Here is a 21,342-nt window from a genome sequence, read left to right as displayed (position 1 = left end):
TTTATTTATTATTTTATTTTATTTATTCTTATTCTTATTCTTATTCTTATTCTTATTCTATTTATTTTATTTATTTATTTTATTTTATTTTATTTTATTTTATTTTATTTTATTTTATTTTATTTTATATTGTTGTATTATAAATACAAATATTAGTATAAATATATAAAATTAAACAAACATAAATATATAAATATATATTTATACAAATATATAAATGTAAATAAATATAGAGATACATTATAATATTTATTTACATATATTAATATAAATAAAAATATATATAAAAATATAAATATAAATATAAATATAAATACAAATATAAATATAGATATAAATATAAATATAGATGTAGATATAAATATATATATAAATAAATATAAATATAAATATAAATATAAATATAAATATAAATATAAATATAAATGTAAATATAAATATAAATATAAACACAACCTGGCAAACCCCATGGTTTTATTTCAGAACTCATATTTGGGTAAACAATTTTCCTGCACCATCCTGGGAGCTTTCCCCGTGTTTCCCTTGCATCATTCCGTGCCCAGCAGAGCGATCACATCATTCAATTAAAAATTATCCTTTGATTGCCCCGAGGGCTGGGAGCAGCACTTGGGAAATGCTCATTTAATACCTGAATTCTTCTGCTATCAGCGTTATTCAGCGCTTAGGCAGGGCTCTCCTCCAGGAGAACAAAACCCAAGCTTTTTTATCCTGTTTAATAGAAAATTGGGAGATAGAAATAAAACAAAATATACAAACAGGGCCTCAGCATTCAGCCACCTTAATAACAAAAAATAGTTCTTTAAAATATAAATTTATCACATATTCATAAATTCTCATACACGAGTTAAACATTCCCATGAAGTTTTAGATGGTTTTTGATTTAGTTTCGACTCCCCCCTCCCCAACAGATCAATCTTGGCCCCGTTGATTCTCTCTGATATAAAATAAATTCTTTATTTCAATTTATCTCTGATAAATTCCCGTCACCGCTGTCTTCATCTGGATAAAATCATCCAAGAATTTAGGGGAGGTTTCTTGGTTATCTTTTCATTCTCTGGGTTATATGAACAAAAATAATTTCTATTTTAATACCATGCTACAACCTAACATATAAATCTATATAAATATATATTTATTATAGCACTATTTCTACGTTCTATCAATAACAGAAATAGAAGGAACCATTTTAATACAGCGAAGATTTCCAGCATTGCGCGCACAGCATTCATTTTAATATCTGCGAAAAGCCGATAATGTAAATTAAATGTAAATATGTGTTTATAACAGCGGGGTTGGTGCTTCCGTGGTGTCCGCAGCTCCTTCACCGCGCCTTCGTTCATTAATGCGGGGATTCCTGTGGGCTCTGCAGCGCCCTCGGACCCCTCGGCTCCCCAGAAATCCCAAAAATCCTCCAAAATCCCCCAAATCCCCCGAAATCCCCCAAAATCACCGAGCGCGCGCTGCGGACACGTGGAGGGAGCGGCCGAGGCTGCGGCGCCGATGGGCGGAGCTATGTAAATGAGAGGCGTGGCCATTGTGCCAATTATGGCAATATAGGCGTGGTTATGTAAATGAGGCGCCGATCGGGACAAGTGGCATGGTTATGGTATGAACGTGAGTGCATGGGGAAAGGGCGTGGTTATGGAAATGAGCGCACGCGTATGGAATAAGGGGCGTGGCTCGCCGCGCGGGCCCCGGCGCGCGGCGCTGTGGGCGGGGCCGGCCCCGCCCCGCGCGCCCGCCCAGAGCCCTCGGAGTCCTGAGAGAGCGGCGGCGGCCGCAGAGACGGAACCGGCACCGGCACCGGCAGCTCCTCCATCAGCGCCCGGCCCTCCGCCACCGCCGGGCCCCCCGCCACCGCCGGGCCCTCCGCCACCGCCCCCTCCGCCATGAACTCGCTGCTCTTCGGGGAGATGGCCCGCGCCTTCTCCCCCGCCGCCGCCGCCGCCGCCTCCTCCTGCCCGCTGGGCCCCGGCGGCGGCGGCCCCGCGGCGGCCGGGGGGGGCCCTCCGGTGACGGCGGCGCTGCGGAACGACCTGGGCTCCAACATCCATCTGCTGAAGGGGCTGAACGTGCGGTTCCGCTGCTTCCTGGCCAAGGTGCACGAGCTGGAGCGGCGGAACCGGCTGCTGGAGAAGCAGCTGGCGGCCCAGCAGAGCGAGCGCGAGCGGCGGCTGCGCTACAAAACCTTCTCCCGGGACCAGGCGGTGCAGACGGACGGCGGGACCCCGCCGCTGGTTCCTCCTCCGGGCCCCGGCCACGGGGCTCTGCCCTCGCCGCCGCACTACGGCCGCTTGCCCGGTACCATCTGGAGCTACACCCAGGTGCGGCGCACCGGAGGCGGCGGCCTGGAGACCGTGCAGGGCCCCGGCGTGTCCTGGGTGCACCCGGACGGAGTCGGGGTACAGATCGACACCATCACCCCCGAGATCCGCGCCCTCTACAACGTGCTGGCCAAAGTCAAGCGGGAGCGAGACGAGTACAAGAGGAAGTGAGTGATGGGGGGATGCGGGCGATCCGCGCTGCACTGCGGGGAAACGGGGCCAGCCCTGCCCGGGAGCGCTCGGGGACAGCGCGGAGGACGCGGGCACCGCGCTCCCCCTCCCCGGGAGCTCCTGGGGGGGTTTTATTCGTGCCTAAAGGGGAGTTGGACCTCGTCTTGGTACCCAGAAAACTGTGGGGTCCTTCCCTGGGGGAGGGGATGGAGAGCCTGGATCCACCGTCAGCTTAAAATAGAAAAAAAATTATATATATATATATGTAAATATCTATATCTATCTATCTATCTATCTATCTATCTATCTGTCTATCTATCTATCTATCTATCTATCTATCATCTATATATTATCTATATATATCTATATATGTATCTATATATGTATATATATATCTATATATGTATCTATATATGTATCTATATATCTATATATATATATGTATAATATCTATATATGTATCTATATATCTATATATCTATATATATCTATATATGTATATATATATCTATATATGTATATATATATCTATTTATGTATATATGTGTATATATATGTGTGTATATATATAGACACACACATTTATATATATATATATATATATTAGAAAGGAAATAATCCTTTAGTTATTAGTATTGCATAGTTGCTCCTAAATTTAGCTCGCCTTCATTTTTTTCCTCTATATATATATATATATATTTATTTTATTTTTTTTTGTGGTCTGATTACTCCAGTAGCCGGTTTGTGTGCGTGCCAGCCCCACGAAATTAGCTCAGCGCTGCAATATTTGGGTTGCAAACACTGCAGGGCAGCGTTTGCGCTCCGAGATGTTGCTGGGAATTAGGAGAAACAAAAGCCTTTTGTAAAGCTCGATGGTCTGGAGGTCTCCCCTGGCCTGTGGCAAGCCCTGGCCTTGGGATGGTGATGGATGGTGATGGATGGCGTTCCCTTGGATTGCTGCTTGGCTGAGATGGAGGCCAGAAGGGGGAAAAAAAAAATGTAGTTTGGCTTCTGCAGGGAAATTCCTGCATTGTGTGAGGAGCTGCTGTCCTTCGTGGGCTCTCTCGGCCGGAGTTTGGGCGTGTTTAGCTTTAAAACGGTTCAAATTCAGGCTTTGGTCGTGCAGAAGGCGCCGAATCCGCGCTGGTTTTGCGCATTTGGCGGCTCTGGGGAGCGCGGATCCCTCCAGCCCAGCTTTGCAGACTGCGGTGAGCTCTGCTCAGCCTCCCCTGCTGCAACCAGAGACATTTTCTGGGCAGCTTTGGCTGGTCCAGAGAGGATCCGTGGATTTCCTCACCCGCTGCAGCTCCTGGGGCTGCTCTGCTCTCGTGGCTGGAGATGCTGGAGAAAAGGAGTTGGGCTCTGTTTTCCAGGCTGGAGCTGTGGTGGCACAGGCTGGGTTTGGTTTGTGTGGCTGAGGAAAGGGAGGAGCAGAGGAAGTGCTGCTGCTTTGAGAAAGGGGGGGTCTCACACTGCCTGGGCTCTTTTGGACCACAAAACTTGAGGCACAGCCACAAAACTGCTTCTCCTTTTCCATGGATATTTGATTTATTCCCACTTCTGATGGAAGAGGAGACTTGTGAGCCTTCAGGTTCAGCCTTTCTGCTGATACCAAGTTGATTTTTCTGCTTTAAAAAAAAAAAAAAATCTGATTTTTTTTATTTTTTTCTGCTTGTGTAAAACACATTTTCTCCTCTCTCAAGGGTTTGCATAAACCAGATAAATCCAGCAGAGCAAAGGAGAACCTCAGATCTTATTCTTGCCCTTGAAAGATGTTTTCCTTGTGTGTGGGGGGGAAAAATAAATAAAATAAATGAACATCAACCCATGCCAGGTTGGTGATGTTGTACCTTCAGCGTGGGATTTTTTACTGGGTTTGAGCTGCTTTGGGTGAGCTCAGAGAGAAGATTTTGCTGTTTGATTTTCCTGCTGGGGTTTGACACCCTGAGCTCTGGGGGATGCAGGGTTTGGGATGGGGTTTGTTCTCCCTGGAACCTCTCTGGGGTTCCCTCATCCTGATTTATTTAGGGAGCTCAGCTCCACGTGCCTGGCACAAACCCAGCTGAGCCACCAGGAAAAGAAGGAAAAGAAATGTAAAATAAAGAAGGAAATGAAAACTAAAATAAAGAAGGAAATGAAAAATGTAAAATAAGGAAGGAAATGAAATGTAAAATAAAGAAGGAAATGAAAAGAAATATAAAATAAAGAAATGAAAAGAAATGTAAAATAAAGAAGGAAATGAAAAGGAATGTAAAATAAAGAAGGAAATGAAAAGGAATGTAAAATAAAGAAGGAAATGAAAAGAAATCTAAAATAAAGAAGGAAATGAAAAGGAATGTAAAATAAAGAAGGGAATGAAAAGGAATGTAAAATAAAGAAGGGAATGAAAAGAAATGCAAAATAAAGAAGGAAATGAAAAGAAATATAAAAAAAGAAGGAAATGAGAAGAAATGTAAAATAAAGAAGGAAATGAAAAGAAATATAAAATAAAGAAGGAAATGAAAAGAAATATAAAATAAAGAAGGAAATGAGAAGAAATGTAAAATAAAGAAGGAAATGAAAAGAAATATAAAATAAAGAAGGAAATGAAAAGAAATATAAAATAAAGAAGGAAATGAAATGTAAAATAAAGAGGGGAATGAAAATAAATATAAAAAAAGAAGGAAATGAAAAGCAAGGTAAAATAAAAAGAAAAGAATCTTTTATAGCTCAGAGCCAGCAGAGCCTTTGTGGAGCAGCCAGGCCCTGTGACCTCACCCAGGAGCCACCAAGGATCCTTAAGGAAATGATGATAATTCCATTTATTTCCTGGGCCAGGAGAGGCTTTTCCCCCTTTTCAGGGTGGCCAGGGAGGTTGTGGCTGTGAGATGTTTGTGCTCTGAGTGTTTGGATGTGGATGAACCATGTGCTGATATTTCTGCTGCTGTTAAACTCACTCGTGTCCCACCTGGCAACTGCAAAACGCAGAGGGGGGAGGAAATAATTCCTTTTGTTTCCTTTCTTGAAGAGGAAAAGTTGCCTTGCTGCTGTAAAATAACAGCGGGAGATCATCCAGGATGTTCCTTCCAATGGAATCCCGCCTGTGCAATTCCTGGGATTAGGAATGGCTTCATTTGGGGGAAATATATTTAATTTCTTTCTTCCATTCCCTAAAATAATTATCCTCAGACAACAAACTGGAGCTCTAAAAGGGCACACAAATCATATTTTTCCCCTCCTTTTGTTTGTGTCTCAAGCAAAATGAGGAGCCCAACAGATATTTCAGTCCAAAACTGCTTTTGCTTTTTTCCTCCAGGTGATATTTTACCCAAATGAGGGATAAATTTGCATCTTTTCTACTTTTTGTGTTGTCTTAATCTCATATTTTAATTTTTTTTAGCAAGGATCATGATTTTACACGAGTTTATGACTTCTTGAGGGAGTTAACAACTGGAGGAGTTTTAGAGGAAAAATCAAGTTCAATAAATTTTTAATTTTTCTCCAGCTATGGAAAATTAATTTAGCAGAGCTTTTGGCCATAGATCTGACTCCAAATCAAATCATTTATTGTTTATCAGATATTTTGTTATTTTTACCTATTTCTACCCTTTTAGCAGGAAAAACCAAAATAGTCTCTCTGCAAAATTGCATTTTTTCAGTCAACTCAATAAAAAAAATAAAATACCTTCAGGGACAGTTAATTGAAAATGGAGCAGAGTGACATTTTTAAATTTAAAACGCTCTGGTGACGGGATTTTTTATTTCTAGACAGAATAATGCTACCATAAATAATAAATTAATAATAATTAATAAATAATTAGTAAATAATAACTAGTATAATAATAGTAACAATAGTAATAGTAATAATAATTAATAATAATGATGATAATAATGATGATAATGATGATAATGATAATGATAATGATAATGATAATGATAATAATAATAATAATAATAATAATAATAATAATAATAATAATAATAATAATAATAATATTTTACTGGTGAGGTTCTGTTTGTCACAGCCCCGGTGCCAGGGGGATCACAGGAGCTGGGGGTGCCCGGGATGTGTCCCCAGCCCAGGCTGAGGTGTCACCTTCCCGGAGAGCCTGCGGGAGCTGGCACGTCCCTGAGCGCTGGGACAGCGGGGACAGTGGGACAGGGACAGTGGGGACAGTGGTGACAGTGACAGTGGGACGGTGACAGTGGTGACCGTGACAGTGGTGGCAGTAGTGGTGACAGTGGTTCTGTGACTGTGACAGTGGTGGCAGTGGTGCTGTGACAGTGGTGATGGTGGCAGTGGTGCTGTGACAGTGGCAGCACAGCTGTGACAGTGGCAGTGACAGCTGTGCCAGAACAGCAGTGACAGTGACAATGGCAGCACAGCAGTGACTGTGACAGTGACAACGCCAGTGCTAGTGGCATGTGGCAGTGACAGCACAGCAGTGACAATGACAGTGACATTACAGCAGTGACAATGCCAGTGACAGTGACAGTGGCGGCACAGCAGTGCCAGCACAGCTGTACCAGTGCCAGCAGTGACAGTGCCAGCAGTGCCAGCACAGCAGTGACAATGCCAGTGACAGTGGCATGTGGCAGTGACAGCACAGCAGTGACAGCACAGCCGTGACAGTGACAGCAGTGCCAATGACAGTGACAATGACAATACCAGTGACAGCACAGCAGTGACAGTGATGGCAGTGATGGTGTCAGCAGTGCCAATGACAGTGACAATGACAATGCCAGTGCCAGCACAGCTGTGACAGTGACAGTGGCAGCACAGCAGTGACAGCACAGCCGTGACAGTGACAGCAGTGACAATGACAGTGACAATGACAATACCAGTGACAGCACAGCAGTGACAGTGATGGCAGTGACAGTGACAGCAGTGACAGTGACAGCAGTGACAGTGACAGTGCCAGTAGTGCCAGTGCCAGCAGTGCCAGTGACAGTGCCAGCACAGCAGTGACAGTGACAGCAGTGACAATGCCAGTGCCAGCACAGCTGTGACAGTGACAGTGGCAGCACAGCAGTGACAGTGATGGCAGTGACAATGACAATACCAGTGCCAGCACAGCAGTGCCAGTGCCAGCAGTGCCAGTGACAGTGCCAGCACAGCAGTGACAGTGCCAGCACAGCAGTGACAGTGCCAGCACAGCAGTGACAGTGACAGCAGTGCCAGCACAGCAGTGCCAGTGACAGCAGTGCCAGTGACAATCCCAGTGCCGCGTGTCCATCCCAGGCCGCGCTGTCACTGCCACCCCCCAGCCGTGCCCTCCATCCCGGGCTGGCTTTACCCATCGCCATTCCCTGCTCCAGATGTTCGCAGCCCTCCAGATGTTCCCGGCGCTGCCCCTCCAGCTGTGCCGCTCAGAACAGTTTCACCCCAGCGCGGATTTCACCGGCAGCGCTCATAAACCGCACTTGGAAAAGAGATTATCTCAAATGATCTCAAATCTGCTGCAGCTGCGAGGGACAAAGATTATCATTGTCAAAGCGTCAAAACTCGCCGGAGCTCGCCTCGATTTTTTATTTAGAGAGGGGAACTTAATAAAAATGTGCTTAAGATAAACCCTGGAGGAATGTCTGAGAAGTTTTAAGGCTAAAATATCAGCGGTAACGAGATGCAAATGTTCTGCGTAGACCCAATCAAAAACAAATCATTTTTCTCATCCCCCACCTCCCTGGAGGGATTGGCCCTGCCTCGATTGGTCACGGGGCTGGCAGGAACAATCTCTGTGAATTTCACTTCTTGGATTCTGTTATTCCTGCTTTGCTTTTTTTTATGTTTTATACAGGGATAATTATTTTTATTTTATTATTATTTATTATTATTTTAATTTCGCGGAAATTCTGGATTTTCCACCTTTTCTCGTCGGTCTTGGAGGGGTGGATTTTTATTTTTTTGGCTGCTTCTTACAAGATGTGAAGTTTGATATTAAAAAGTCTCTTTTTTTCCCCTGGGCTGGGAGAAGATCAGTTTTCCTCGTGGAGAAGAAGGGATAAATGTGATAAATGTGAAAGAAACTTGGCTGTGTGGCACAAATATCCACCTGGAATTGTTGGGTGGAAAGTGAGGCACCAGAAGAGAAATAATTCCATAAATAATTCCATTAAAAATTCCATAAATAATAATTCCATTAATAATTCCATAAAAAATAATTCCATAAATAATAATTCCATAAATAATTTTATAAGTCCATAAATAATCCCATAAATAATAATTCCATAAATAATAATTCCATAAACAATTCCATAAACAGTTCCATAATTAATTCCATAAACAATTCCATAAATAATTCCATTTTTCCTTCTAAAATGCTGCTGCAGAGACACATTTAGAGACAAATCTCAGGTTGATATATTTAATTTAATTAATTTAATTAATTTATTATTATTTACATTATTATTATGTAGATATATGGAAAATATAATGCATTATATATTATAGATTTTATATATATTATTATTAAATATATATAATATAATATATATTATAGGTTTTCTATATTTATTATTAAATATATATAATATATTAGATTTTATATATTTATTTAGATTATTTATATTATTTTACATATAATATATTATATATTATAGATTTTATATATTTATTTATATATTATATGTTATATAATACATGTTATATACCATAACATATAATACTATATTATATTATCTATAATATTATATTTATTATGTATTTTATATAAATTTATTTTATTTTATTTAATCTTTTATTTAATATTTTATTTTATTTCATTTCATTTCATTTCATTTCATTTCATTTCATTTCATTTTTTTCCCCTCACAACACAGCTGGAAATTTGGATTTCTGGGTTTTAGGGGATGCAGGAGAAAGTTTGGGAGGAGGTGAAGGTGTTTCCCTTCAATCCCACTTTCTGTGCTTGGAATATTTAATAAAATAATATTTGTAGGTGAACTACAGGTGTTAAAATCATCATCTGAAATCATAATCTCGTGTAAAATCATGATCTTTGCTGAAAAAAAAATAAAAATATGAGATTAAGGCAACACAATAAATAGAAAAGATGCAAATTTATCCCTCATTTGGGTAAAATATCATCAGCTGGAGGAAAAAGCAAAAGGAGAAGCTTCCAGCTTGGGATATTTTGATTCTAAATCTCCATCCTTTTGTTTAAAACCTACATTTTTAATTTATTTTTATTTTAATTGTATGAGAAGAGATTTCTTCCATTTTCTTTTTTTTTTTTTGTGAAAGTTGAACAATGTTTGTGTTCAGAGCGATTGAAACTCCTGCTTCAATATAAAAATATTATATTCAATATAAAAATTCTTCCTATAAAAAACCCCCTCATTCCAAGGGACCTGAAAGGATCAGTGAGAAATGATAATAAAAAAGCAATAAATGAATAAAAAGGCACCAGACTGATCCGGGAAAATGGGAAAAATTGGAATCCCAGGGTTGGAATGACCAAGATCCAATTCCAGGGATCCAGGAGTGCTCGGATTTCTAACCCTGAACCTCTCACCTCTGGAGGGAAGGAATTTTCCTCCACTTCACTATAAATTTAGGAATAAAGGGACAAAAATGAGATTATTGCAGTGGGGGAATAACCTGGGCACGGCGAGAGCTTCTCAAATTTCAAATAAATTGTTAAAATGCCTTAATTTGGGTCAGTTCTCCCAGGGAATGAGAGGAGAAGGCACCAGGTGTGGCAGCGAGAGAGGTTTGGATTGGAGAGAGGGAAAATTCCATCATGGAAGGGGAAATTTGGATGGAGAGAAAATTTGGATGGAGGGAAAAATTTGGAGAGAAAATTTGGATGGAGGGAAAATTTAGATGGAGGGAAAAATTTGGATGGAGGGAAAAATTTGGATGGAGGGAAAATTTAGATGGAGGGAAAAATTTGGAGAGAAAATTTGGATGGAGAGAAAATTTAGATGGAGGGAAAATCTGGATGAATTCCATCAGGAATTTCTGGAGGAGAATGGAGCTCTGTGTCCATTAATGTCCATTAATTAATTAACGTGTCCTGCTCGTTAGGGAGCCAGAGGCCCAAATCCCAGCCCAGAAACCTCAGAGCTCTTTGTTCCTGCGGCCAAAACTCTTCTCCATGTGATTCCTCTGCTTCCCTGTGTCCCAATTCCCCAAAACTTGGCTGATTTGGATCCTTTCCCAACGGGATTTTGGGACTCACCCAACCTTTGTGGCCATCCACGCCTTCAGGTGTGGCTTTTTTTGGTGTTTTCTGCCTGGAAAACAGCGAAATTTTTATTTATAAAAATAAAAAGTGAGGGTTCAAATCACAGTTTTGTTGTCTCAGGAGGCAAAAATGAGTTTATTTTAGTGTTTTCCTTCCTTCCTTCCTTCCTTCCTTCCTTCCTTCCTTCCTTCCTTCCTTCCTTCCTTCCTTCCTTCCTTCCTTCCTTCCTTCCTTCCTTCCTTCCTTCCTTCCTTCCTTCCTTCCTTCCTTCCTTCCTTCCTTCCTTCCTTCCTTCCTTCCTTCCTTCCTTCCTTCCTTCCTTCCTTCCTTCCTTCCTTCCTTCCTTCCTTCCTTCCTTCCTTCCTTCCTTCCTTCCTTCCTTCCTTCCTTCCTTCCTTCCTTCCTTCCTTCCTTCCTTCCTTCCTTCCTTCCTTCCTTCCTTCCTTCCTTCCTTCCTTCCTTCCTTCCTTCCTTCCTTCCTTCCTTCCTTCCTTCCTTCCTTCCTTCCTTCCTTCCTTCCTTCCTTCCTTCCTTCCTTCCTTCCTTCCTTCCTTCCTTCCTTCCTTCCTTCCTTCCTTCCTTCCTTCCTTCCTTCCTTCCTTCCTTCCTTCCTTCCTTCCTTCCTTCCTTCCTTCCTTCCTTCCTTCCTTCCTTCCTTCCTTCCTTCCTTCCTTCCTTCCTTCCTTCCTTCCTTCCTTCCTTCCTTCCTTCCTTCCTTCCTTCCTTCCTTCCTTCCTTCCTTCCTTCCTTCCTTCCTTCCTTCCTTCCTTCCTTCCTTCCTTCCTTCCTTCCTTCCTTCCTTCCTTCCTTCCTTCCTTCCTTCCTTCCTTCCTTCCTTCCTTCCTTCCTTCCTTCCTTCCTTCCTTCCTTCCTTCCTTCCTTCCTTCCTTCCTTCCTTCCTTCCTTCCTTCCTTCCTTCCTTCCTTCCTTCCTTCCTTCCTTCCTTCCTTCCTTCCTTCCTTCCTTCCTCCCTCCCTCCCTCCCTCCCTCCCTCCCTCCCTCCCTCCCTCCCTCCCTCCCTCCCTCCCTCCCTCCCTCCCTCCCTCCCTCCCTTCTCCAAAAATATGTATATTATTTTTCTTAATGACCCAATGACCCATCACCTGTGTGCTGCTCTGTGACATTTTCTGTCCAATCATTTATTACCACCCAAAAACCTCCAGGAGAAGAACATGAAGAATAAAGAAGAAGGGACAAGAGACAACATTTTAAATCCTTCATCTTCTCTCCTGTTCTCTAAATTAACTTTTTCACCCAGTGATTTAAGAAACTTTCTAATCTACAGACTCACACTTTGAGCTTTTTCTATCTCCCTTTAATCTAACATGAAAACACGCTCATGAATTTCATATTCTATGAAATTCAGTGTTTTTCTGGGTGTTATAACCAAACATCAGAAACAAGGGCACTCACTGTGTATCCCAGGCTCCAAGAGAAGTCACGAGGCGCTGGTGAATATTCCTCACCCTACATGGGAAAGCTCTCCTGCCTTGCTGGACAATTCCTCGTGGCTGGGATGGAGGAATCTTCCCCAGAGTCATGTGCAGAAGCTGAGATAATGAATTCTTTTCACTTGGCAGCTCCAGGAGGGTTTGCACGAGGTGTTTATAGGGAGGAGAAAGGAAAAACTTGCCACAGGAGTTTGCCTGGAGTTTCCGACAGCTCAGAGATGTGTCAGGGATTTATATAAAGATAATATTTATATTATAATATAAACAATACTATAAAACATTTAATTTTAATATATATATTTATATTTATTTATAGAATATATTTGTATTATACTTATTACTTATATGTGTATAAGTATGTATATCAAATATTTCTAGCAAATACTTCTAGCAAATATTTCTATCAAATATTTTTATAAAATGTTTCTGTTATTTTTATTTTTTTTTAATACTCATATTTCAGATTTTTCAGATTCTGTACTGCTCCAGTGTAGAACTCTAAAACATCTCAGCCTGTCAGAACCTGCTGTTCTCCCATTTAATTATTTGTGATCTATTTATTATTATTTATTATTATAATAGAATGTAATATAATATAATATGATATGATATAATATAATATAATATGATATGATATAATATGATATGATATATTATATGATATGATATAATATGATATGATATATGATATGGTATAATATAATATAATATAATATAATATAATATAATATAATATAATATAATATAATATAATATATAATGTAACATAATACAATATAATACAATATAATGTAATACAATAGAATAGAATGGAATAGAATAGAATAGAATAGAATAGAATAGAATAGAATAGAATAGAATAGAATATTATACAATATTATAGAATATTTTATATATTTATAAATTAATTATTTATATATTTATTATTTATTATTATTATTATATTTCTTTTATTTATCTCAGACAGAACTGACAATCTCAAGCCCAGAAAAATATCAACTAAATGAACTGGGGAGGGGAGGGAGAGCAAACTTTAATAAATGACTTAATTACCTGAAGCTTTAATTGGGGGATTACAGCTCTCATGGCTTTAAATCCCTCTTGGAACTCCTGGTCTGAGCTGGCAGAACTTTGGCACAGCCTGTGAGAGGCAGCAGTAGGAGGTGAGAAATTCCAAAGGAAATGTCCTGAGCAGCATGAAAAACACAAATGTATTTTTAAAAGGGTGATGGGGAATGTTAGAGCACGTTCTTGTGTCACCTCCTCGCAGCGGCTGCCAGGGATTTATTCTGGTTTGGTACGGCTCCTTCTTGAATTAAGATTTCAGATCTGGTTTATTTGGGGGTTTTAATTCTCTTATTTTTTTGTCCTGCCCACCCGAGATCTCTCCTGCTGATGTTTCTTTATCAGTTCTGGAATTCTGCTGCGTTCTGGGCATTAAAAAATAAAGCAAAACTCAGATAAAAGGAGTGAGAATTCAGTAAAAGAAGAAGGAAAGGCCAGAGAGGGGGGGAAAATGTGGAAAATAGGGGAGGAATCATTCCCTGGCACAGATTCCCAGAAAAGCTGAGGATTCCTGATCCCTGGGAGTGTCCAAGGCCAGGGCTTGGAACAACCTGGGACAGGGGAAGGTGTCCCATGGCAAAGGGATGGGGTCTGGATCTCCCTTCCCACCCAAAACACCTGGGCTTGGTGAAATCCACTCCCGTGGAACCCACCTGGGGCTGTAATTTCTCCTTTCGGAGACAGCTCGGGCACAAATTTTCAGAGGAAAGGACAGAAAGCAGATTTTAATTCACATTCTGTCTCTGTTAAATCCCAAATTACATCCTGCACCTTTCTCCACACCTGCTGGTGTTTTATCATCCCAATCCCAGCTCCTTTCTCTGCAGGAAACGTCGTGTTCCTGCCACGGCACAGCGGTGGGAGGTGTGATAAAATGTGCTTTTAATTCCACTCCAGTTCCTTCAGAATGGATGTTTTATTTCTAAAGCCTGCACAGGCAGAGCTTTTTGTGGTTTTGCTCCTCGGGATGTAGCAGCTCTGATTTCCTGAGCACAAGGATCCTGAAACTTTGGGAAGGAATTAAGTAAGGAGTTAAATTCCTTAATTTCTCCTCAGGAGCGTGTGCTGGGAGTTGTGGCTTTGGACACTTCTCATGGGTTTAACCCATTTCTATTGGGGTTTTCATTTAAGCCATCAAATCATTTCTATTTTATGAATAAAATCAATTTTCACAATCAGAAAATTTCTGGAACGGGTACATCAGTGATAATCAGGCTGGATTTTGTGCCTTCAGCCTCATCTTTCTCTCCAAAAATGGGATTAGGGAAGGGAACAGCGGGACGTGAGCTGGACAAAACTTTTCTCTCCAGATTTCTCCTCACTTGTAGGATTCTCTGGCTTGGAAAGCAGGACAGGGATTGGATTTTCCTTCACTTGGCTGAGTGTGGGGCTGGGAAAAAATCTCCAATCCACAATCAAGATCTCATAGGGGCTCCCTGAGTTGTACCAAACACCCCGAGAAACCTCAGAGCATCCTCACCCACCGAGCTGAGCCTCTTCTGGAGGAGATCCTCGTGTCCTTGTGAAGGGATTTCTCTGCAAAGAGGGATCCTGAGCTTTATCCAAGGTTGAAACTGATAATTTAACTCATCCAGAGCAGGAAGAACTCCCCCAGGAGCGGTGACTCGGTGCCTGGAGCTCCCTGTGGATCCTCCTGCTCTTTGGAGAGCCCCATCATTTTCCCTCTGAAGGAATGCTGCTGATGACCTGGGCTCAAATTAAAGCCAGGTTTTGTTTGAACAGCCCATGTGAGGAGACACAAAGGAAGCTGCAGATGATTTTTATTGTGGTTCCAGGAGCGTTTTCCTCGCTGGGTGTGAGCAGGGGGTGTAATTAGACAATTTTTTCCTGTGGAGTAACTCCTTTTAGCAATTTTCTTCACAAGGAATTGCTGTTCAAAGGTTCTGCTTGATGCTTTAAGCAGAGCCCAGGTGTAGAATAAGGCTTTAAAATTAAACCTCTCCTTTCCAAACCTGTGCAAAGGGCTCAGGGATAAAATCCCCCGTGGCTCTGATGTTTGGGAATTGTGATGCTGGAATCATGGAGGGGGTGTTAAAACAGGCAGAAAAACAACTTCACTCGACTCTTCCAGCCTAATGGAATCAGCCCTTCCCATTAAATTAATTTGTTTTCCACAGAGCCCATCAAATAGCATTTAATTTGTTATAATGAGGTCGGGCATGTTGGATCAAGGCTTGGGATGATCAGGGAGATTCTCTGTGTTTTACAGCATCTTAAAAATGCTGATTTAGACAGAGTTAGTGCTGAAAGCAATGCTTTTCCTGCCGTGGGTTCAAACCTGATGGGTCTGGAGTATTTCCCTTCCCTTCCTGATCCCTGAGAGGTGATGGAGTCAGAGACACAGAGAGTGTGTCCTTGTCTCTGATAGCTGGCTCTGACATCCAGGAAAACACTGAATTTCATATAATTTCATATAATTTCATATAATTTCATATAATTTCATATAATTTCATATAATTTCATCTATATTTCATCTATATTTCATATAATTTCATATAATTTCATCTATATTTCATAATATAATATAATATAATATAATATAATACAATACAATACAATACAATACAATACAATACAATATAATATAATATAATATAATATAATGTAATGTAATATAATATAATATAATGTAATACAATATAATTATAATACAATACAATACAATACTATATAATATAATATAATTATAATACAATACAATACAATACAATATAATACAATATAATACATTATAATGCAATACAATACAATACAATACAGTACATTTATAACACCATTCCAAAGGGGATTTTGTGATTCTCCTGCCTTTCCCTGCTCTGCATTCCCAGGAAAAGAAGAGGATCCCATTCCTTGGGAGTGCTTTTAAGGCAGTTTGGGGCTCAGCACAGAGCTCGGTGTAATTCCATTTATTGGGAGAACCTGGAGAAGCTTTGGGGGGACCCCGAGGTGTCTCCATCTCTTTTTTGGGAGTTTAACTCTCCCAATTTCCTTGGGAGCAGAGCTGTGGATGTGACTCAGCTTTACAGGAAAACTCCTTTAAGGAATGCTAATCCTGAGTGCTGCTGGCTTCTGTTTATATCCAATATCCTCTCCAGAGAGCTGGGTGCCCTTTATTCTCCTCTCAGACACCAGGCTGAGCCCCAGGAGTGACGGAACGCCGCTGGAATGTGATGTGTCACATCTGGGAAAAAAAATAAAGGGCTGCAGGAAAAGTCAGGCTTGACCTTTATTTGTGAGTGGATGGAGGGAAAAAAATAGAGAAAAAATTTTAAAAAAGCCTGGCTAGGTTTGGAAATTCATGTTGCTTTTTTTAGAAGAAATTACTAAAAATGTAATAAAAAGCCCCAAAGTCTGGGAGCTTTGGATGAGTCAGGAAAGGGATTTTTGGATGCAGCTGGAAACCATTGGAATTGCTGCGTGGGAGCCAAGAAATAAAGTGAGTTTGGAGGAGCAGCTGCAGGGTAAAGGAGGTTCACATAATTTTTATAGAATTTTAAAGTTTAATTAAAAAAAAAAAAAAAACAATTAGGAGAAAAAAAGAAAGTAAAATATACAGAATCAGGCTGGGTGTCTCTGCATTCACCTCCCTTAAAAACAGAATTTTACTACAAATCCATAAATTCTCACACATATTCAGACATTCTCCTTGAGTTTTTTGATGTTCTTATTTTTCAGTTATTACCTTGCCAAGAGGATTGATCTATTGGGAAGTGGGGCAAGAATATATTAGAATATATTAGGATATATTCTACTCTAATATATTCTGATATATCCTAATATATTCTAATCTATTCTATTCTAATATATTATATTCGAATATATTTCTTATATATTACATCTAGCAAATATATTGCTATATATTTGTTATATTTAAATTATGTTGTATTATATTATGTTGTATTGTATTATATTGTATTATATTGTATTATATTATGTTGTATTGTATTATGTTGTATTATATTGTATTATATTATATTGTATTATATTATATTATGTTGTATTGTATTATATTATGTTGTATTATATTATGTTGTATTATATTATGTTGTATTATATTATGTTGTATTATATTATATTATATTATATTATATTATATTATATTATATTATATTATATTATATTATATTATATTATATTATATTATATTATATTATATTATATTATGTTATATTATGTTATATTATGTTATATTATGTTATGTTATATTATATTATATTATTACTAATATTAAGAATATTAAGAATATTAAGAATATATATTAATTATAATTAATATAATTAAGTTATATATAGTATATAATATATAATATATAATATATAATATATAATATATAATACATCATATATAATATATAATACATCATATATAATATATAATATATAATATATAATATATAATATATAATATATAATATATAATATATAATATATAATATATAATATATAATATATAATATATAATATATAATATATATATAGGGTGCCCAAAGGAGCTGAGGCTGAATCCTTGGAAGTTTCTGGAACAATCTGGGACAGTGGGAGATGCCTGGAATGTGATTTTTTGAGGTTCCTCCCATCCCAAAACTCTGCCATTCCCTGTTCCTGGCATGTTGGGGAGCAGCAGGAACGCTGATCCCAACAAAACCCTCCCAAGCTTTGGAGGGAGAACCATCTGCTCTGCATTTCCAGTGACTGCCATCCTCCCACATCCATCACAATTCTGTCATTCCCAGCGGAAAAAAAGCACTTTTCTCCCTAATTAACACTTTGTCTGGTCTTTCAGATGGGAGGAGGAGCTGAGCAGAAGGATGAGCCTGGAATCCATGGTGGAAACCTTGCGAGAGGTGAGGTGTGGGGTGAAAGGTGCAGGGGTTTTTCTGAACTGACAGCGTTTTATTTGTCTTTTAAATAAAGATCTGCCTCCTGGCTGGAGCAGCTGTGCTCTAAAAAAATGTTGGGGAGCTGGGGCAGGAAATGGGGAAGTTTGTGGTGGAGTTTGATGAGGTTTGTGATGAAGGTTGTGATGGAATTTGTGATGGAATTTGTGATGGAATTTGTGATGGAATTTGTGAAGTTTGTGATGGAATTTTTGAAGTTTGTGATGAATTTGTGATGAAGTTTGTGATGGAATTTGTGATGGAATTTGTGATGGAATTTGTGATGGAATTTGTGATGGAATTTGTGATGGAATTTGTGAAGTTTGTGATGGAATTTTTGAAGTTTGTGATGAATTTGTGATGAAGTTTGTGATGGAATTTGTGATGGAATTTGTGATGGAATTTGTGATGGAATTTGTGATGGAATTTGTGAAGTTTGTGATGGAATTTGTGAAGTTTGTGATGAAGTTTGTGATGGAATTTTGATGGAATTTGTGATGGAATATGTGAAGTTTGTGATGAAGTTTGTGATAAAATTTGTGATGAGGTTTGTGAAGTTTTTGATGAAGTTTGTGATGGAATTTGTGATGAAATTTGTGATGGAATTTGTGATGAAATTTGTGATGGAATTTGATGGAATTTGTGAAGTTTGTGATGGAATTTATGAAGTTTGTGATGGAATTTGTGATGAAATTAGCAACAAAGTGAGAGGAGGGGAGTGAAGCGCAACAATTAAATTTCACTAAAGAAAAATTCCTTTCTATCCCATTTTTCCCGTTGCCTGGCCAGCCTGCTGAGGCTGGCTGAGGAATTTTCTGGAATCTCTGGGGATTTTTCCCTTGCAGGAGGCCCAGGAAGCAGAAGCTCTCCAGGAGGAGCTGAATGAGAAGATCGAGAGGCTGAAAGCAGAGCTGGTGGTCTTTAAAGGTCTGATGAGTGATGTAAGTACAAGGATTTGTGTGTATGTGTGTGTGTCCTGCACAGCTTCATCATGGCCAGGTGATTAGCTGCTGTGTTAATTACTGCTGTGTTAATTAGCCATGGCTGCTGGCATCTCCTGCATCAGACAGATTTCCCTTTCCCTGCTTCCTGTCTGGTTTGAGTGGAGATGCATTAAGTGCTGCTCACCCCCTAAAGGACTCTCCCCTCCCTTCCCCACCAGGATCTGGGAAAAAAGGGGTTGGAAAACTCCAGGAAAATCCCAAAATGGGTTGGAAAACTCCAGGAAAATCCCAAAAGGGGTTGGAAAATTCTGGGAAAATCCCAAAAGGGGTTGGAAAACTCCAGGAAAATCCCAAAAGGGGTTGGAAAACTCCAGGAAAATCCCAAAAGGGGTTGGAAAATTCTGGGAAAATCCCAAAAGGGGTTGGAAAACTCCAGGAAAATCCCAAAAGGGGTTGGAAAACTCTGGGAAAATCCCGAAGTGGGTTGGAAAACTCCAGGAAAATCCCAAAAGTGGGATTGGGGTGAAGGTTCATCCTAAAGGAACGCCTTGTGTGGGATCAGGGAATGGTTTGGGCTTAAAGATCATCCTGTTCCACCCCTGCCATGGCAGGGACACCTTCAGCTATTCCAGGCTGCTCCAAGCCCTTCCCAACCTGGCCTTGGGCATTTCCAGGGATCCAGGACCTCCCCACACTCACAAGTTTCCCATTTCCCTCAATAAAACCCTGAAAAGATTAATCCAGTGATCCTGGTTCAGGTATTGGATTTGCTTCCAGCTTCAGCCACAAAAAAAAAAAAAAAAATAAAAATAAAAAATCTTTTGTTTTCTCAGGAATTTCCTGGTGTCTCGTTAGATACTGAGTTGTCTTTAAAGCCAGAGGATCTTTTAGGCCCTGAGCGGATAAAATTCCTTTATTTAAAAGTGACAGCATGCAGATATCTGCAGAGATAAGGCAGGTGAACCAAAGATAAGGCAGGTGAACATGAAGGTGCCTTTCTCAATAAACCTGAGGTAGCACCAAAGCCATTTGTGTGAGGAACAAACCCCTCCACGCCCATTTATCCCCTCATTTTTACACACACCACCTTCCTGACTTCACACAAACCCACAGAACCCGCTGGAGCTGTCAAATCCATTTCTCATTCAAATTTGGCAATTAGCTGTGTGTCCTTCTGCTGGTTAATCAAGGGTTGGTTTCAGCCAGGAGCTGCTCCCAGAAAGGTTCTGAGAAGAAACATCTCCTGGGCTGAGGGAAAGTGCTCTGCAGGATTTGAGGGATGCCCAGGAAAGCCCTGGGAGCGTTTGTTTGGAGGCTGACTGGGTAAATATTTGGAAGGGAGAAGTGCAGGATGTTGGCTCGTGGATCTTTCCTTCCTGCAGATAAACATCAGCGGTCCTGGGGGTGAGGTTGTGTCGAGCTGAGAGGTTTATTTTGCTCAGGGTGTTTGGAAAACGTAAATCTCCAGATGTGGTTCACAGGGAAAACTCCGTGTAAAAATTTAAACCAAAAATCCTCAAACTCCAAAGGTGAAAATATCCAGAGGTGGTTCACAGGGGCTGGAGAAAACTCTGTGTAAAAATTTAAAATTAAAATCTGCAAAGGTGGCTCATAGGGGCTTGAGAAAACTCTGTGTAAAAATTTAAAATTAAAAGTTAAAATCTCCAAAGGTGGTTCACAGGGGCTGGAGAAAACTGTGTAAAAATTTAAAATTAAAAGCTCAAATCTCCAAAGGTGGCTCATAGGGGCTGGAGAAAACTGTGTAAAAATTTAACCCAAAAATCCTCAAACTCCAAAGGTGAAAATATCCAGAGGTGGCTCACAGGGGCTGGAGAAAACTCTGTGTAAAAATTTAAAATTAAAAGTTCAAATCTCCAAAGGTGGCTCACAGGGGCTGGAAAAAATGTGTAAAAATTTAAAACTAAAAGCTCAAATCTCCAGATGTGGTTCACAGGGGCTGGAGAAAACTGTGTAAAAATTTAAAATTAAAAGTTAAAATCTCCAAAGGTGGCTCATAGGGGCTTGAGAAAACTCTGTGTAAAAATTTAAAACTAAAAGCTCAAATCTCCAGAGGTGGTTCACAGGGGCTGGAGAAAACTCTGTGTAAAAATTTAAAATTAAAAGTTAAAATCTCCAAAGGTGGCTCATAGGGGCTTGAGAAAACTCTGTGTAAAAATTTAAAACTAAAAGCTCAAATCTCCAGAGGTGGTTCACAGGGGCTGGAGAAAACTGTGTAAAAATTTAAAATTAAAAGTTCAAATCTCCAAAGGTGGCTCATAGGGGCTTGAGAAAACTGTGTGT

At 39.8% G+C, this 21,342-nt stretch overlaps 1 protein-coding gene across 2 annotated transcripts in view; it reads left to right on the top strand.

Moving 5' to 3' along the window:
- The first annotated feature begins 1,761 nt into the window (after positions 1-1,761).
- IFFO2 (intermediate filament family orphan 2) overlaps positions 1,762-21,342 on the top strand; it is a 32,648-nt gene continuing 13,067 nt past the window's right edge. The window contains exons 1-3 of one of the 2 annotated variants that reach the window (XM_086860218.1): positions 1,762-2,512; positions 18,004-18,064; positions 18,943-19,038. In XM_086860218.1, the coding sequence (XP_086716344.1) occupies positions 1,911-2,512; positions 18,004-18,064; positions 18,943-19,038 (759 nt within the window). In that variant the 5' untranslated portion in view covers positions 1,762-1,910. The remainder of the gene's footprint in view (positions 2,513-18,003; positions 18,065-18,942; positions 19,039-21,342) is intronic. The other variant, XM_086860219.1, reaches the window with a different exon arrangement.

This window comes from Cyanistes caeruleus, chromosome 22 (genome assembly GCF_971803275.1).
Source record: "Cyanistes caeruleus chromosome 22, bCyaCae1.hap1.1, whole genome shotgun sequence".
NCBI classification, from domain to species: Eukaryota; Metazoa; Chordata; class Aves; order Passeriformes; family Paridae; genus Cyanistes; species Cyanistes caeruleus.
The sequence above is the reverse complement of the archived record's forward strand: the minus strand, read 5'-3'. Positions and strand labels throughout refer to the sequence as shown.